Source organism: Marmota marmota, unplaced genomic scaffold, assembly GCF_001458135.2.
Source record: "Marmota marmota marmota unplaced genomic scaffold, marMar, whole genome shotgun sequence".
Classification (NCBI taxonomy): domain Eukaryota; kingdom Metazoa; phylum Chordata; class Mammalia; order Rodentia; family Sciuridae; genus Marmota; species Marmota marmota.
The window spans coordinates 5,967,565-5,985,065 of NW_026000243.1; the positions used below are offsets into that span (position 1 = coordinate 5,967,565).

Sequence of the window (17,501 nt, forward strand, 5' to 3'; positions counted from 1 at the left end):
CAATCAGAAAAATGAGAAATTATACCCCATCTATGTATGATATATCAAAGTGCATAAATGCATTCCATTGTCATATATAACTAATTAAAACAAAGTGAAAAAATAAAAAATAAAAAAGACTGAGGATGTAGTTCAGAGGTAGAGTGTTCCTGGATTCAAACCCCTGTACTGAAGAAAAACAAAAAGAAGAAAGAGGAGAAGTGGGAGGAGGGGGAAAAGAAATTATCAGTATTCTGTTCATGAACATGAAGACTGATGTTTAGAGATATCACACAGGTAGTAAGGGATAGATTTGGAAATTCCAAACTCAAGCCAACCTATCAAAGCCAATATTACCTTGTACCAGGTTCCTTTCACTGACGAGTTAATAAAGAATGTCTTCTCCCTCAATAATATTCTTTAAATAACTCTGTATTAATCAGACTTATCTCCTTGGCTTTCCTTTACAGTATAAATACATCAATTTTCTTTGGCTTATGTCATAAATGCTCCTTAATTTTCCTTTTTCACTATTCAATGGATTCTTAGATCCCTTTAATTTTATCAAATTTCTCCTAAGACATTAACAGAACAGTAAGTCAATGCTAGATTACCTTCTCACTCATGCCCATTATGCATTTGCATGTAGAGTGCTGATTTTAAAATATGGTCTGATTTTAGTACAGATTAAAAAAATGTTAGGTTGGTTTAATGCTGAGTAGAGTACTGATTTAAAAAATGATATATAAGCAATGTCATTTTGAAAATAAATCAGCATTAAACTATTATTTGTACTAGAATTTGTGCTAAATCTAATTTCTTTTTAACAACTGAATTTTAAAAATGTCTTAATTCTTTTTACATACTATAATATACAGTTTCAACTGTTTTCTTTCTTTCACTAAATGGCAAAGCAATCCTTAATTTTATTCTGGTCTTCTCAGACATAAACAAAAATATATCTGAAAATTCAAACTAACATATAAATCAAACTGGGGTTTAAAAGGTAGCAACAAGAGAGTCTAGTTGAGTGGCAGAGGGCATCTTACTAGCATGTGCAAGGTTCAAGGTTCAACTCTAGCACCACTACCAAAAAAAAAAAAAAAGTAGCAAGACAAAATTAGAATACAATAAAACCTAACAGAAAAAACAAACAGACAAAACCTCAGGTTTAGTCAAAACATATATGAATAAAATCCATTCCAGAGAAGTGGAACTTCAAGGAAATTTAAGTAATTAGAAACCCAAAGGAAGGGAAAAATCAACATTTTTACAAATCAACTGACATGCCTCTGGTGGATATTCACCAATGTGATTCACCTGTAGTGTGGCGGGGGGAGCTGCTGAATGACATCATGAATTTTTATCAGCCTTTCTTCATCTGTTGCTGCTGAAACAGCATCCTGTAACAATAGTTCATAACAGAATAAACCAGTAGGTTTTGCTGGTAAAAATGACAGTTCTTCATTTATCATTCTGTTTTTCCTCTGAGATTATAAGATTAACTCACTGTATTCTTTGATGCTAAATGACAAGGAAACACAATAGAGCCTGAAGGATGCAAACTTGGTTTTCACACAATGTCAACACTGGAATCTACTAAATCATAATGCTTAAAAACACAGGTGGTAAGGTCAGTGGCTCAAAATCAGAACTAAAAGAATGATAATGTGAAAACAGCAATCATCACCACAGACTAGCTGGCAATAATTGGTGGGTTTTTTGTTTTGTTTTGTTATGTTTTAAGGGGCTATTTTGGTCCCACATATCCACATGGGACCACACCAAACGTCATATAAATTAAACAAAAAAATAGCAGAGCTCTACACCAAGACTTTGAGTCAAGTATGACTGATACTTACAGAAAATTTCTCATACAGCTGGTAGGTGAGCAGAGGGTTTGGGAGCTCTCGGAAGTACAGCTTACAGAGGGAGCCCACCGAATGGATGTCTTGAACATAAGGTTCCTTCGTCAGGTCGGGGACATGCTCGGAGTCAAATTCATGGCTGACTCAGATGGATGAGGACAAAACAAAATTATGTGACTGAGAAAAGCAAATACATGACTTAAATCCTGAAAGCAACAATACAAAATGTTCACCTCTAATCTCAGTGAGTTACTGTTTTCTTCAAATTAAAATTCATGTTAAGTTATATTTGGACTTCAGCAGTAACCAGATATATTATTATTAGAGAGATATCTATGTGGAAATTAAGGGCATAGCTTTAATATTAAAATGGAAATAATCTCTGGCCCAAAACGCTCAACTTTACCTCAGTGAATTGCTATTTTCTTCAAATTATTAAAATTTATATAAGTTATATCTTGACTTCAGCAGTAAGTGGATGTATTACCACAAGATAAGCATCTTTCTACATAGAAATTAATGGCATAGCTTTAATATTAAAATGGGCAATGACCTCTGAAATGCATTCAAAAGACTAGCTCTTACAGCACATCAATTTGAAAACAGGATTCCAAATTTCTGATGGTTTGAATAACTAATACTTTGGCAACTCCGAAATCCAGGGTTGAGTAGCAACTCGTCTACAAACAACTAGATACAGAAACTTCTCAGCTACAAGTAGTATACAGCTCAAGCAGGATAAGAAAGCCAGAAACAATATAAAGTAATTCCTAGCAAATAACAAATTTTAATAGACAGTAAAATCTATAATATTAGAGTGAGTGAAATAAAAGCTGTGCTCTAGGGGATGGGGTTGTGGCTCAGTGGTAGAGCGCTCGCCTAGCATGTTTGAGGTGCTGGGTTCGATCCTCAGCACCACATAAAAATAAATAAATAAAATAAAGGTATTGTGTCCAACTACAACTAAAAACAAAATATTTAAAAAAAAGTTGTGCTCTAAATTCTAAGGCAAATTAAATTTAATCTCCAGGAGGTTAATTAATATTAATTCATAGGCATGAAGCTAACTATCATCTGAAGAATTAATGTGTGTGGACAATATAAATATGAAATTTACTGTGTCTGAAACTAAAGAGTAAACAGTCTTCAGTACAAAAACTGATTTAAGTTCTTTCTAACATGTATTCCTAAAAACAAAGATGAGCTCTGTGGTTAATTAAAGTAGTAAAATTCCTACAGAGTAGTGGCAGTTACCATGCATCACAGTGAAAAAGAAATAACAGTATATCAAGAATAGCCCAGAATCCAAGAGGTAAGCAAAAATAAAATTTGTATTTTATTTATAGAGGATACCACTACTTTTATCTCATACATAAACATACACTACTGAATTAGGGTCAAAGGAGATTAGAAAAGGTTTCACTCACATCAATTTTAATTAAGAACCAAAGAATAATTTATTATAATGTAAATTTCACCCCCCACTGTTGTTATGAGTTCAAACTCATTTGTTAATAACTTCAAACATCACAAAGAGGAAAAGAAATACACAATACAGTACTGAAGAGGTTAAGGTGCATGGTTCTCTGACACTACAGATAAAGAAATGCCATTTAGCAGAATATGATGCTAAGTGAAGTTAGCCAATCCCAAAACCAAATGCCAAATGTTTTTTCTGATATAAGGAGGCTGATTCATAGTGGGGTTGGGAGGGGAAGCCTGGGAGGAATAGACGAACTCTAGACAGGGCAAAGGAATGGGAGGTCAAGGGAGAGGGAATGGGGGTATGAGAGACAGTGGAATGAAACGGACATGATTACCCTAAGTACATGTATGAAGACACAAATGGTGTGAATATACTTTGTATATAATCAGAGATATGAAAAATTGTGCTCTATGTGTAATATGATCTGTAAGGCATTCTGCTATCATATGTAACAAATTAGATTAAAAAATTTTAAAAAAGAGAGAACAATATGGATAAAAATTATACAGAGAGAACAATATGGGTATTATATCCTATTTTATCTCAACTATCTTACCAAAATTATGATTATCAATGTAAGTTACTCAGTTTTAAAATAACTGCATTTTAATGAGCTAATCAGGAATAAAAATGAAAATGCCATGGACAGTTATTACCGTAGTCTCTGGATATTGGAGGCAACTCCAGAAAGACGATATATTCCATCCACAATGCCATATCTCTCAATGAATGCTGTGCAGCTTTGGAGAACCTGGGGAACTAAAGAAAAATTTCATATACACAGATAAAACTGGTAGTATTCCATGGAATGCAAATTACCAAAATTAAGAATGTCTTATTTTTCATAAGAAGAATAAAATTTGTAAATTAATAATAAAAGGGAAGGGAGGATTAATTCACTACAAAAATGATGAGGGCATGTGTACTTAACTTCACACATAAAGTACATTAGTAGTTCCTAAATAATCAAGACTGGCTTGGTTCATAGCTCCACAGGAAAGTCTCCAGAGCTTTCTGCAGTAAACTTATCGACTCATGTTACAACAGAAAGGTGAACTATTAAGCCCTAATACCATAACTGGTTAAAATAAAAATACAGCTGTTTGGCTGAATTTCATACACAGCAAATGGATATACAAAGTCAAATGCTTATTCCAACAAGTTACTTTTAAGTGCTACAATATTTCACCTCTTAAAAAGATTTATTTCTCATAGTTAATGTTAATTCTAATTTTATTAAATAAGCAAAATATCAACATAATGCAAAGGTCAAAGCAATTTCAAATAGATGTAATCTTTTCACTCCATGCTTATCTTTACACTAAATTTACTTATTTTTTACTTGACATTATCCAGTTTTCATAAAGAGAACTTTAAGGGTAAATAGAAAGAAGAGTACTTTCTGGTTAGCTTAGTGAATATACATATCTGAATGATTATTTTGGGGGTCTCTGGTCAGGAATAGAACTTTTAAAATATATAATAAAAATTTTAATAACCATTCACAATTTTATAATAGCGGAGATGTGAAAACTCTTCATTTTCTAATGCAGACTAGTCAATTTATAGGCTTTAGTGACTATGATCATTTGATAATGTTAGTTAAAATTCCTGAGAAGAAACACTTCAAAGATATTATATGGTCTGCAAAAAGCAGACTAAAGATGAAACATTCAGAGTGGCAAATAAAACAAATGAGATAATTACCATAATAAAATTAATAAGATAATTTTACCTAATGTATTTCATTCACAGTACATAAATAAGTCATTCCTTTATTATTACATCACATTTTTCTTAGATTTTCCTTTTTTTTTTTTTGCTGGTCTTTCTTATAGTCTATCTTTTAAATCCTGTCAAATCCTATAAATTGTGTTAAAACTTGAGCTTCTTCTCTTTGATTAAAAAACTAAACAGCAGTTCATAGTGCAGACCACTTCATACTGTCAGGTGGAGTGCCTTTACAATGTACATGTTCTAATTCTCACCAACATCCTATGGCAAAGTCCTATCCTAATCCCCATTTTACAGAAAAGAAACTGCCTCTGTGATGACATTTTTACCCAAGGGCAAACAGGAAATGGTGATGAATTAAGATCCTGACTCAAGCAATCCAAGCACAGAGTCAATGCTTTAAACTTAGGGCAATGTAGTGCTTGGCCGGCTTATGCACTGGCAATGAAGAGCAGCAGAATTGCTGGGCATTTTTTTGTGGACAGACTTTGATGTAAACAATCTGTGTGTAAATGAAATGTTAAATATAAGTATCTTTATAAGAGCTTAAGTTTTATTTCAGATATTGTTCTATGAATGATAACCTTAGGTTTCTGCCTTAGGTTTCTACTCTATAAACTAGCAGTAGAATAATAAAATTAGGGATTAAATATTTCCTATCACCTACTTTAAATGAAATATAGTTAGAGATTACTGGGATAATTAACATAATTACTTAAAGAAAGACAAAAAACAGAGCTTTAATTTTTTTCTTTAAAAACGCTTCTCTTAGGTATGCTCCAAATTAGCATGCTAATTTACCCAGGTACCCAAAATATTGGCCTTGGGAGAAAATTCTACAAGCACAGGATTTTATTTCCATATTATTAGGCTCTCCTAGCATACATTAAATTTTTTTTCAAAATAAGCTGCCATTTACAAAAAAGGATCACATTCACTGGATGTGTACATCCACTTGATAGTAGATTCATACCTGCTTAAATTCTCCCAAATAAGTAGGAAAACTTTGAAAACATACAGAATAAAAGATTTTTCCCTGGATAATGTGAAAACCCCTACGGACATAATACTTCATGGGAAATGTCCGCATTGCTTCTTTTTATTGGGGAGGGGTGTACCAGGGATTGAACTCAGGGGCGATCAACCACTGAGCCATATCCCCAGCCCTATTTTGTATTTTATTTAGAGACGGGGGCTCATTGAGTTGCTTAGCACTTCACTAAATTGCTGAGGCTGGCTTTGAACTCAAGATTCTCCTGTTTTGGCTTCCCGCACTACTGGGATTACAGGCTTTGCTTCTTTACATTTCATATTCCTTAACTAAAAGAACTCAACGTCTACAAAATAATCACATCAAACTTAATAAATAAAATTGCATGATAACTACTTAAAATTTTAAGCAAGATAAATGATTTAATAGCCATTCCCACCCACAACCATTTAACAAATGAGCCAAATGAACATGAAAAAAATGACCCAGTCAAAATAGAACATCAGAAACCTCCAAGAGATAATTTGACTAAAAATTATTTCCATGCATACCAAATAATACAGTTTTTATTTTTTATACGACCACATGACAACCGAATAAGAGGAAATGTTTAAATAAAAACTAGTAACCCTTTTAAGTAGAATTGTGGCTTACAGAAGTAGGAATAAGTATAACAAAAATTGGCCTCTAATTTTTTTTGACAGTCATGGTTTTGTTGTTCTTTTCATTCATTCATTCATTCACTAGCTTACTTACCAACTATCTTCTTACTAAGTCACTTCTGTCTGTTAGGCATCAAGTAGGTTTTGTCAGAACAGATGAAAAAGAACTGTTTTTTTTATAATGGAGTGGCTTCCAGGTTAAGAGCATAAAAGATAGTATAACATAGAATAAGCATCATGATTCTTGGTTAACAAATTATGACTACCTAGAGGATTAACTTTGGGGTGATTTGGGGCTTGTTTCTTTCTACTGTGCTCTGACTATAATATTCTCACATATATACAATAGTTTAAAAAGGTCTCTTGCTGAAAGGAATGAATAACTTCAAACCGAAACAGACACATACATACGTGCAGGCAAACAGAGTTTCCTCTTCTTTGGTTTTAAAATATCTTTTTTACCAAACCTAACTTTACCTATTTTGTCCAAAGTTCTATTTTTTTATTAGCAATCTAATTTCAAACTTTTAAGGAAATCCTGTTTTAAATATGTGCAGCAAATAAAACAAGTCCTATGAATAAAAGTCAATAATACTTAAAACTTTGTTCCACTGGAATGGATTCTGTCGTAATTAGGGAATATGCAAACACTGTAGTTAAGTCTTTCATTTGTTGAGAAGAAATGAGATATTAGCATCTGTCCTCATTTATCATTCTTATTAAGAGTGGAAACATACATAAAATTTCTATGGTCCAACTCAAATTTGCTGAATTAATCTCTGAAAGTTAGTGAGCATGGCAGAATAACTTGGAAAATATGGGCTCATATTAATGATCTCACCTACGCAAGGTTGCATAACAGCAAAAGATACCAAAAAAATCAATGTAACAAAAAACCATTTTGATCCTATAATTAAGAATGCCCCATGCAGAAGGCAAATTAATCTAATCTACACCTAAAAATACTCTGTGGGCAAAATTTTTTTAGAAAATTGGTTCTATAGGTAACTGTGATACAAAATCTTTAATCAGTTCGATTATAAACATTGTGACAGGTGAAACTCTGTGAGATCATTCTGAGTGAACACTGGCACCAGGTACCACAAATTAAAGAATAAAAAGAAAACTGCCTTGTCAGGCTTGTAGGTGATTTCTTAAAACATCTTTCATTTTATTTTATTTTATTTATTTTTTTGGTACTGGGGATTGAACTCAGGAACACTCAACCACTGAGCCACATCCCCAGCCTATTTTAGTTAGAGACAGGGTCTCACTGAATTGCTTAGTGTCTCACCCTTGTTGAGGATGGCTTTGAACTCTCTATTCTCCTGTCTCAGCCTCCTGAACTGCTGGGATTACAGGCATGTGCCACCACACTCAGCTTCTTAAAACATCTTATGTAGAAGAAACAGGTCAGGTTTGTCTCTTGCTCGAACTGGGAGGTGCTCAAAACTTTAGAAAGTGTAACAAGGTAATCTCACTATAATCATTCACTAGGAACACAATTCAGAGAATGAGTCACTTTAGAAAAATCATTATTCTGAATGTGCTTCCTTTTCAGAAAAATCTGATGAAAAGTCTATCTTGTTTAGGGTAAAGACATCACAAGTCATTTGCAGCTTAACAATAAGGACACATTTTGAGAAATGCAAAGTTAGGTGATTTCCTTTTTTTTTTGCCAACAATAGAGTATACCTAATATACAGATCTAGATGGGACAGCTTACTACACACCTTGGCTATATAATATAGCCTAGCACTCCTTGGCTATAAAGCTGTCCAGCATATTACCACACTGAATACCATAGGCAATTGTAGCACAAGGGTGAATACTTATGTGTCTATACAAAAAAAAGGTTAAAATATGGTATAAAGTGTGCACCTATTAGAGGATACTTACATGCACGGAGCTTACAATACTAGAAATTGCTCTGGGTGAGTCAGTGAGTGAGTGGGGTGAATGTGAAGGCTACAAGCACTAGAGTAGAGTACACTACTGAAGACTATATATACTGTACCTGAGATTTATAAAAATAAATTTTCTTTCTTTACTAATAAATTAACCTTAGATTAAAGTAACTTTTTACTCTATAAACCTTAAATTTTTTTAACTTTCTCAATTGTACAGTAACACTTAGCTAAAAACACAACACATTGCGCAACTGTATAAAATATTTCTCTTTATATCCTTAAAGTTTTTTCTATCTAAAATTTTTTACTTTCACATATTTTTCAGTTTTTAAACTTTCTTGTTAAAAATAAAGACATAAACATATACAGTAGCCTAGGCTAGGCCTCCAAAGGGTCAGGATTATCAACATAACTATCCTCCACTTCCCCATTGTGTCCCACTAGAAGGTGTTCTAGAACAACATCACTCATGGAGTCATCATCTCCTATGATATTGAGGCCTTCTGGAATCCCTCTGGAAGGACCTCCTTGGAGCTCTTCTTGAGCAGGCATCCTTTTTTCAGAAATATGTTCATGTTATTTCCTTGGATTTTTCCCCCATCATAGTTTTGCTCATAAGTAGATAATGCATGTGACACTCCTCTTTGTTAATAAAAAACTTTTATTGGGGTCCATGGATTCAATCTTTATAAGGAGTCTGCAAACACTTCTTCTAAATCCTTCATTGTGAATTTTCTTGGGCGCTCTGCAATTTCCTTCTCTCTTGCCTCTTCTACAGCTGTGCATACCTGATCCAGTTCCAACAACTCCTCATTGATTGTCAATTCCTCAGGAATCACCTCTAGGAGCTCCTCAACATCATCCTCATTCATACCTAAAGAAAGGTGTTTCCTATCTCAACCACAGCCTTGTTGATTTTTGCAACTCCTCATCCTTGTCAAATTCTTGGAAGTCAGAATTAACTTTTTGAGTGTCTTCCAGGTGCCATTTTTACACTCCTTACTGACGTCACCTCAACCCCAAATAAGGTCTTGATACAGTCATAGAAGATATAATCTTTCCAGAACAGCATCAGTGTCTTCCTCAGTTGCAGCAATAACCTGGCCCAAGGTCTTCCTCAGGTAGTAGACCTTGAAAGCTGCTATAACTCCTTGATCCACTGGTTGGATCAAAGAGGTGGCATTCAGAGCAAAAATCATCACTTTGATATTAGGATGAAGGTCAGCAATAAAAGAGAATCGCTGGAGCACTACCAACAATAAGTAACATTTTGAAAGGTATGTGATTATCCATACAGTGCTTCTGTACTTTCCTGACATAGCACTTCCCGAGGCCATCTGGACTATGCATGACATCTTTTTGCTCCTGAAGCATGCTGGAGTGTGTGCTTGTTGATATGCTTGAAAGCCCTGGGCATACTGCTGTGACAGATCAGAAAGGCTTCCAATTCATAGCCTGCAACACCACTCCTAAATACAACTGTTGTCCCATTCTTAACAAGCCTTGAAACCTGGCACTGACTTGGCCTTCTCATGGATGAAAGTCCTTCAGGCATGGTTTCCAGAATATTGAAGTTTCTTCTATATTGAAGACTTGCTCTGGCAAGTAGTTTTCCTCTATAATCAGCTTATCTAGGATCTCCAAAAATTCTTCAGCTGCTTTAACATCAGCATTCACAGATGTGCCACTTTCATATTATGTAAGACATGATTTATTCAAACTACCCAGAGGTACCAGTTAGTTCAACATCGTAGTGGGGTCCAACCTTTTCCTTCAACATTGCAAACAAACTGCTTGGGCCATGACTGTCATGGTGCTAAAAAGGATATACTTCTGTGTGCCTGGTCTTCAATCTAGGGCACTAGAAGTTTCTTCATATTTGATCCAGGCCATTCTTGAATTTTTCTTAGTCCCTTTCCCATCACTGAAGCAGATTCCATCAATTTGTTCTTGTTCTTCAAGATGGCAGCTATGGTAGGATGGGATATACCTAACTGGTAAGCAATGTATCACCGATGTTATCAACTTCATAGTCCTTAATCACTCAATCTTTTTCCAGATGAATCAATGTAGCCTCTTACTGTCATTAGCAGTAGCTACTGTACACTTAGGAAACATGATAAACAAAACAACATGAGATTATATCAAGCACAAGAGAAAATGATACAATCAAAAGACAAAGTCAATGTGAGATGCATATGCTGGCATAACACACAACAAGGCACACTGTTTTACAGTAAACATTTTTTTTTTAATAAATAGAAGGAGCACACTTTAAAGTGATAATAAAAGTATAGTATAATAAATACATAAACCAGTAACAGTCATTTATTATCATTATTATTATTATGTACATATAATTATAACTGTATGTACTATATTTTTATACAATTGTCAGCACAGTAGGTTTGTTTATATCAGCATCACCAAAACCACACGAGTAACATGTTGCACAAGAAGTTTTGTTTTGTTTTGTTTTGGTGGTGCTGGGGATTGAACCTAGGCTTTGTGCATGTTAAGGAAGTACTTTACTACTGAGTTACCTTCCCAGCCCTTAGTTAAACTTTTGGAAGTCTACACATCACTACTAGGTGATAGGAATTTTTTAGCTGCATTATAATCTTATGAAACCACTGTTATGTATGTGGTCCATCACTGGTCAAAATGCCAGTATGCAGCACTTGACTATATTTTAAAGTCTAAATTAAAACAACAATTTTGAGAATGATTATATACATTATATGATTATACATTTATATATATAAAATGTATGTAATATATATTATTCCCGGAGTTTAAAATACTATACATAATACATATTCAATTTCAGTTATTTTTAAATGTTAAAATAGTTTCTATGTGCCAGGCATAGTAGCGCATGCCTATAATCCCGGCAGCTCAGAAGTCTGAGGAAGTAGGATCACAAGTTCAAAGCCAGACTCAGCAAAAGTGAGGTGCTAAACAACTCAGTAAGACCCTATCTCTAAATAAAATACAAAATAGGGCTAGGGATGTGGCTCAGTGGTTGAGTGTCCCTGAGTTCAATCCCTGGTACCCACCCACCCCCATAAAAGTCTGTGTGTGTGTGTGTGTGTGTGCGTGCGCGTGCGCGCGCACGCGCAAGTATACACACAATGTGACTATAGGTACAGATTATATACAATATATGTGAAATCTCAAAATGTTAAGATAATTCCTCACATACTTATTAAATCAAAGTTAAATAATTCTGATATGAAAAACGAATTTCATTCCTAATTAAAATTTTAGTTAATACACTTCAAAGGTTTCTCTTTTCCTGCTAATTTAGACCTCATTTGAATATTATATGAATATTTCATATGAATATTTATTCTTTATTTTTCATCACCTCTGGTGAAATAGGAAATTATTTTAATATGCCAACTAGAATATATCTTACTTCAGTCTTCATAGTTCCTGCCTCTTCACATTTAACAAAGTTCAATTATATACTAGTGTAAAATTTTTTTCTTTTCTAATAATAGACTTTCTCTATTGGACAGGCCATGAGCAGAAAATTTTATCTTCCAAGACTATTTAATTCATTTCTAATTTATTCTAGGTTTTTTCCCCCTTTTTAATTGAAAAGGAGAATTAGGGAAAAAAATCACAAAGATATTCTCTGACTCTAATTTTTTAACATTTTATATAATCCCTAAATATTATAGTTTGAAGTTTTTTTAATCTACTGTTTATACATAACATTTTCATTTTTCTACACTATTAAAATTTATAATTTTTAATGACTTCACAATTTGTAGAAAAATTTCCTCCAAGATTGGGTATTCAACATTTTTTGCTTTCATTTATAATATTATATAATAAACACTTTTTTTCTGTTTAATTATTACACTAGGATAAATTCCTAAGGAGTAGAATTGCTATATGAAAGGAAAATTGTAAAATCCATTATGTTTCTTGCTATGAAATGCCACCAAAAAAAGTTGTATTAATTTAGAGCTACTTGAAACCAATAATTTTTATGCATTGATAAAAGTCATTGCTATCTTTAATGGCCCTAAATATCACAATTAAGAAAAAAACAGCTCTGCTATTTTAAAAATGTTTATCAATGTAAAATGGTGTTTCAAAATTGCTTAAGAACATTTCTGTGATTACAAATGAGAGTAGACATGCTTCTGTCTTTTGTTTACTTTCTATCACCCTATGATAGCCATATGCTGTTTTTCTTTTACTCAGGGATGACCAATACGATTCTGGAACCTGTATATTCAGAAAAATGAGATATTATATCCCATTTGATTCAAATATATGATATGTCAAGATCACTGTACTGTCATGTGTAACTAAGTAAAACAAATTTAAAAAATAAATAAATAAATAAATAAAATTAAAAGTCTAATGATATTTTCACACATTATGATAACACATTTCATCATATCCATAAAACAGTTATTTTTCCTAATTCATGGTGCCTTCCTTCTACATTTGTGTTTTTTCATTACTTGAAAAACATATACATATGTTTGAAGCCCCTTCTTCCCTTATTTTTTTGTTTAAATCTGAGAAATTTTTTTTCCTTTTTTAACCTCAAAACAAAATCAATTCACATTGGCAATTCCATACATTTAAAGTAGTTAACTCTCTTAAACATTTGGAGGGTTCTTTTTTCAGTGACTTAATGTAGGAATTAATTTTTCAGATATATTATTATTATTTTAATATGTTATTGTAAATAACCCTTCTTTATAACACAGTTCTAAAACCATTCTTCATCATAATGGATTTTTTACCTATAGTAGTAATTATTTCTAAACATTCTCAGCTATTTTTCATTCTTATATTTCATTTTCTTCACAAAACTCCTCCTTCTAGTTTTGAATACTGTTTTAGTATCTAGTAAAGCTCAATGTCTCCCATATTTTCTGATCTTTTCCCCCCACAATTGTTCTCTGATAGTCTCACTGGTTGATTTTCTCATGTGCATTTTGACATTTGCAAAAATAATCATCAGGGTTTTTTGTCTTTTTGTTTTTTAAAGAAATATATTAAGTTGGCATTAATATGTGAATAAGATCTGTTTAAGATAATATTTTGTCTATTCTCTCACAAAACATGGTATAGTTTTGTATTAAATTCTTCTAAGTTCACTAGAATTCTTTAAGTGAATAAGGATTTAATTTGGAATTGATATTACTAAAGGTATTTACCACTGGTTTCCATAGTGGTCTATCTCATAATGGTTAAGAATCTCACAAATAATCTATTTCTGGTACTCATCAACAGCACAGGCAAATATTTCCTTAATATGCTGACTAAAAAGGATAATGCAGGAGAATGCTATTTTAAAATATCCAAAGAAAACTCCCTTTTTTTCCTCCCCTCCTATTCATTCATCTCCTCCATCCATTCACTCAACTAAAGTCTTAATTCAGAATTTAATTTGTAGAGAAAAGAATATAAATCTTTAGGTATCAAAGTTGGAAGGCTGGTTTTGGTATTTTATAGTCTCAAAAGTATGCCTGAAGATTTTTTTTTTTTTTTTTTTACCAAATGAGCAGGAAAACTGGCTAATAAAGCCATCTGGACAGACAAAAGAAAAATGCAAAGTGACAATGTTGCTGTGTCCTTTTCGTGCAAATAACATTCTTCCAAAGCAGATCACAAGCCCCAATAATGCCATGGTGAATGTTTGAACTTCTCCACTCTTACCCTAAACTGAGAAAAGTCCCTGAGAAAGCTCAGTACTCACTGTTGAACCAAAATAAACACACACCACTTGCCTAATATATTCTGTAACTGGTTGTAAGAAACCAATATGGAGAACTCAGGAACTAATATTATGATCTTATAGACTTTATTTTTACCTTCAAAGCCAGAATTCAGAAGGTGCTCCCCGAGATCACAACCAAACACCCGCTCTTTCAAAATCCCTCGCTGCTTTAGCTTCTGTTTTGTTGGACGAGACTTCATGAATGTTCGTAAGAAAGTAATGAGCTTGCCGTGTTTTTTAGATACTAAAAAATAATAATAAAGGGAAAATATTTTAGTAGTGGCAAGAAATTACACTTTATTTTTTTAAAAAATTTTAATTTGTTCCTTTTAGATATACATGACAGTAGAGTGTACTTTGACATATTATACATACGTGGAGTATAACTTATTCTAATTAGGATCCCATTCTTGTGGTCATACATGATGTGGATTAGACAAAGGGGAATAAAGGGAAGGGAAGTGGTGATGAGAATAGGAAAGACAGCAGAATGAGTTAGACATAACTTTCCCATGTTCATATATGAATACATCATCACTGAAACTCCACATGATGTACAATCACAAGATTGGGATCCTATTAAGAAATTACATTTTCATAGTGTGAAAAGAAACATACATCTTCATATGCTGGCTACAAAACAATCTATTACATATACACTTCATAACTTGCAGGAAAATTTCAGCATTTTAGTTCACAGATGTGTTATTAAAAACTTCATAGTTTTGCACTTTTTTCTCACCAGCCTGTGGTCTTATTTGATGGGACTGTGAACAAATTTAAGTGTTACAATCCATGATCTTTCAATCAAGTTTAGTAAATCAGCCATTTTCCTGTGGCACACTTAAAGATGTGACAGAATTCCAAGAAGGACCTGAGTTTTACATAATATATATTGCTTTGGAGATCTTCATAATAAGTAAGACTTGAAAGAGTGTAAAGATGGTCAATTTCTACAGTACACTAAGTGTATCACCTTAAGTCCTTTGTAGATCAAGAAAATAAGCAAGTTAATATTTGGAAAAAAAATATTTGCAATGATTAATATAATAGAAAAACAATAGTACAAGAATTGAAAGCAAACAATTTTTGAGAAAAACCACTTTTACTGATAAATGCAGCCTATAGGGAAAATAGATAAGTCAACCCACAGCAAATACCATGAGCTCAGAGATCAATTGCAGGATTAAAGAGTATGCCAGGTGACCTCAATCCTTCTATTCAATTTTCGAATGATTACTGGAGTCTTAGGTAAGCCTACTATAGATTGCTGAGTAATCCAAAGCTTAAATCTCCTGACTAGATGAAGACTCTGAGGGAACGCTGTGCGCCAACCATAACTTATGGCTTAGAATGGCTACTAGCTCTATAAGTAGAGGTCAGATCAGACATTCGCCATCCATTTCTTTTCTTTTTATCTCATGGGAAACACTATTTGCAGACAGAAGTATCTTTTCTACAGACTTCAGGAGGGTGTACAGAGAGTTTGGATTTTATGCAATAAGAACACACCAAATAGTTAAAACAGTTACTTTAAAAATAACCCAATATATGCATTAGAAGCCCAAAAGTATACTAATTAGTATATTAATTAATTAATTATTAATTATATATGAATAAAGTATAACACATTCACATAGAGGATTACCGATATCCTTTTGCTTCTCATTATGTTTTAAAACAGGATCTATACTGTGATATGGAATAATCTTCAGGATACATTAAGTCCAAAAAGAAAAATAGATAAAAGTATACTTAACATATAAAAGGATGAGGAGTACATATACCAAACACACACAATTTTACACACATGTATGTATACACCTAAGAGCTAATTTTTGCAAAAGAAACTAATATAAAGGGTAAAATGTATGGTGGGGAAAGAATGGAAGATGCAGCAAGATTTTGCTCAGTGAGTGTGTGTGTGTTTAATAGTCTGGCTTTTGAATTATGTCAGTGCTCCTACTACATGTTCAAAAATAAATTAAAAACATTAAAAAAGCAAATTCTAATATTGAAAATATGTACCTGATAATATCAAACCAAAAGCATAGTCAACAGAGATAAAATATCTTAAATACATGTATGTAGTCAATTGACTACATGCTTATGGGATATAGTCTAATGAGAAAAGAAGCACAGTCATATTTAACTTCATTCAACTATTTTACTATTGAACGCAATTATAAAACAAAAAAATACACACACAAAATAAACGAAAAATTATTATTAGAAAAGATGTTCTAATGTGTGAGAGAGTGGGGATGATAAATATTAAATTGAAGATAAAGAGAGAAAGAATAATAAAATCAAAGAAGGTGAACAAAACTCTAATATTAACTTGACTTGGAAATGTCAACATGAATTCAAAATGAAAGCTCACACACTTCCTCTGAACTCTATCCATTGAAAAGGCTTAGCAACAATGACATATCTGAGACAGATGTCTCAGATCTGGGTTTCTAAGTCATTCCTGACTAAAATGAACCCAGACTACTAGGAGAAATGCCTAACTCCACTTCGGCAGCAGGCAAAGCACAGAGGTGAATGGAAAACCTTATTGTGACAGAAGGCAAGGTGACCATGGTTATTAGTGTACCATGCCAAAGAGTCAAGGCAAGTCAATCGTCCCTGGTCAGACTTGGGACGATTCAATCATCATAAAGAATAAATATATTTAATTATAAAACATCAAATAAATAAAAATCCATGAGTTCATAGCAACATTCCCCCAAAGAAAGAAGTCACAATTTTTATCACAAATACAGCTAAAACACTGAAAAAACTGCAGGAGTAGTCTGCCATATTGAACTGGATTTCTCAATAGTAGAAAAAGGTAGATTCTTATTTTATTCACATCAATTAGCAATATTAAATTTTGAATTATTCACTGGAATTAATTATACTTTGACCTTCACAATTCAGGATAATTGGATGGAAACAGATCTCTAATTATGATCATCCAACAAAAACTCTTATGTGTGCTCCATTAGTCAGAGGGCAGCCTGTGTACAACTGGTCTTTCCAGGACATCAGATTGCTTTAACTCTGCTTCTTGGTTTGGTACGTTTGGCCTAAGAACAAAGAAAGTTGGCTATCTTTCCCTGTTAGGGTGA

General features: G+C 33.0%; 1 protein-coding gene across 8 annotated transcripts in view; it reads right to left on the minus strand.

The window, feature by feature from the left end:
• Arhgap32 (Rho GTPase activating protein 32) overlaps window positions 1-17,501 on the minus strand; it is a 296,976-nt gene that overhangs the window by 19,055 nt on the left and 260,420 nt on the right. For all 8 annotated transcript variants that reach the window (XM_048796188.1, XM_048796187.1, XM_048796185.1 and 5 more), the window contains 4 exons: window positions 14,480-14,629; window positions 3,990-4,092; window positions 1,842-1,986; window positions 1,300-1,382 (listed from right to left, as the gene is read on the minus strand). In XM_048796188.1, the coding sequence (XP_048652145.1) occupies window positions 1,300-1,382; window positions 1,842-1,986; window positions 3,990-4,092; window positions 14,480-14,629 (481 nt within the window). The remainder of the gene's footprint in view (window positions 1-1,299; window positions 1,383-1,841; window positions 1,987-3,989; window positions 4,093-14,479; window positions 14,630-17,501) is intronic.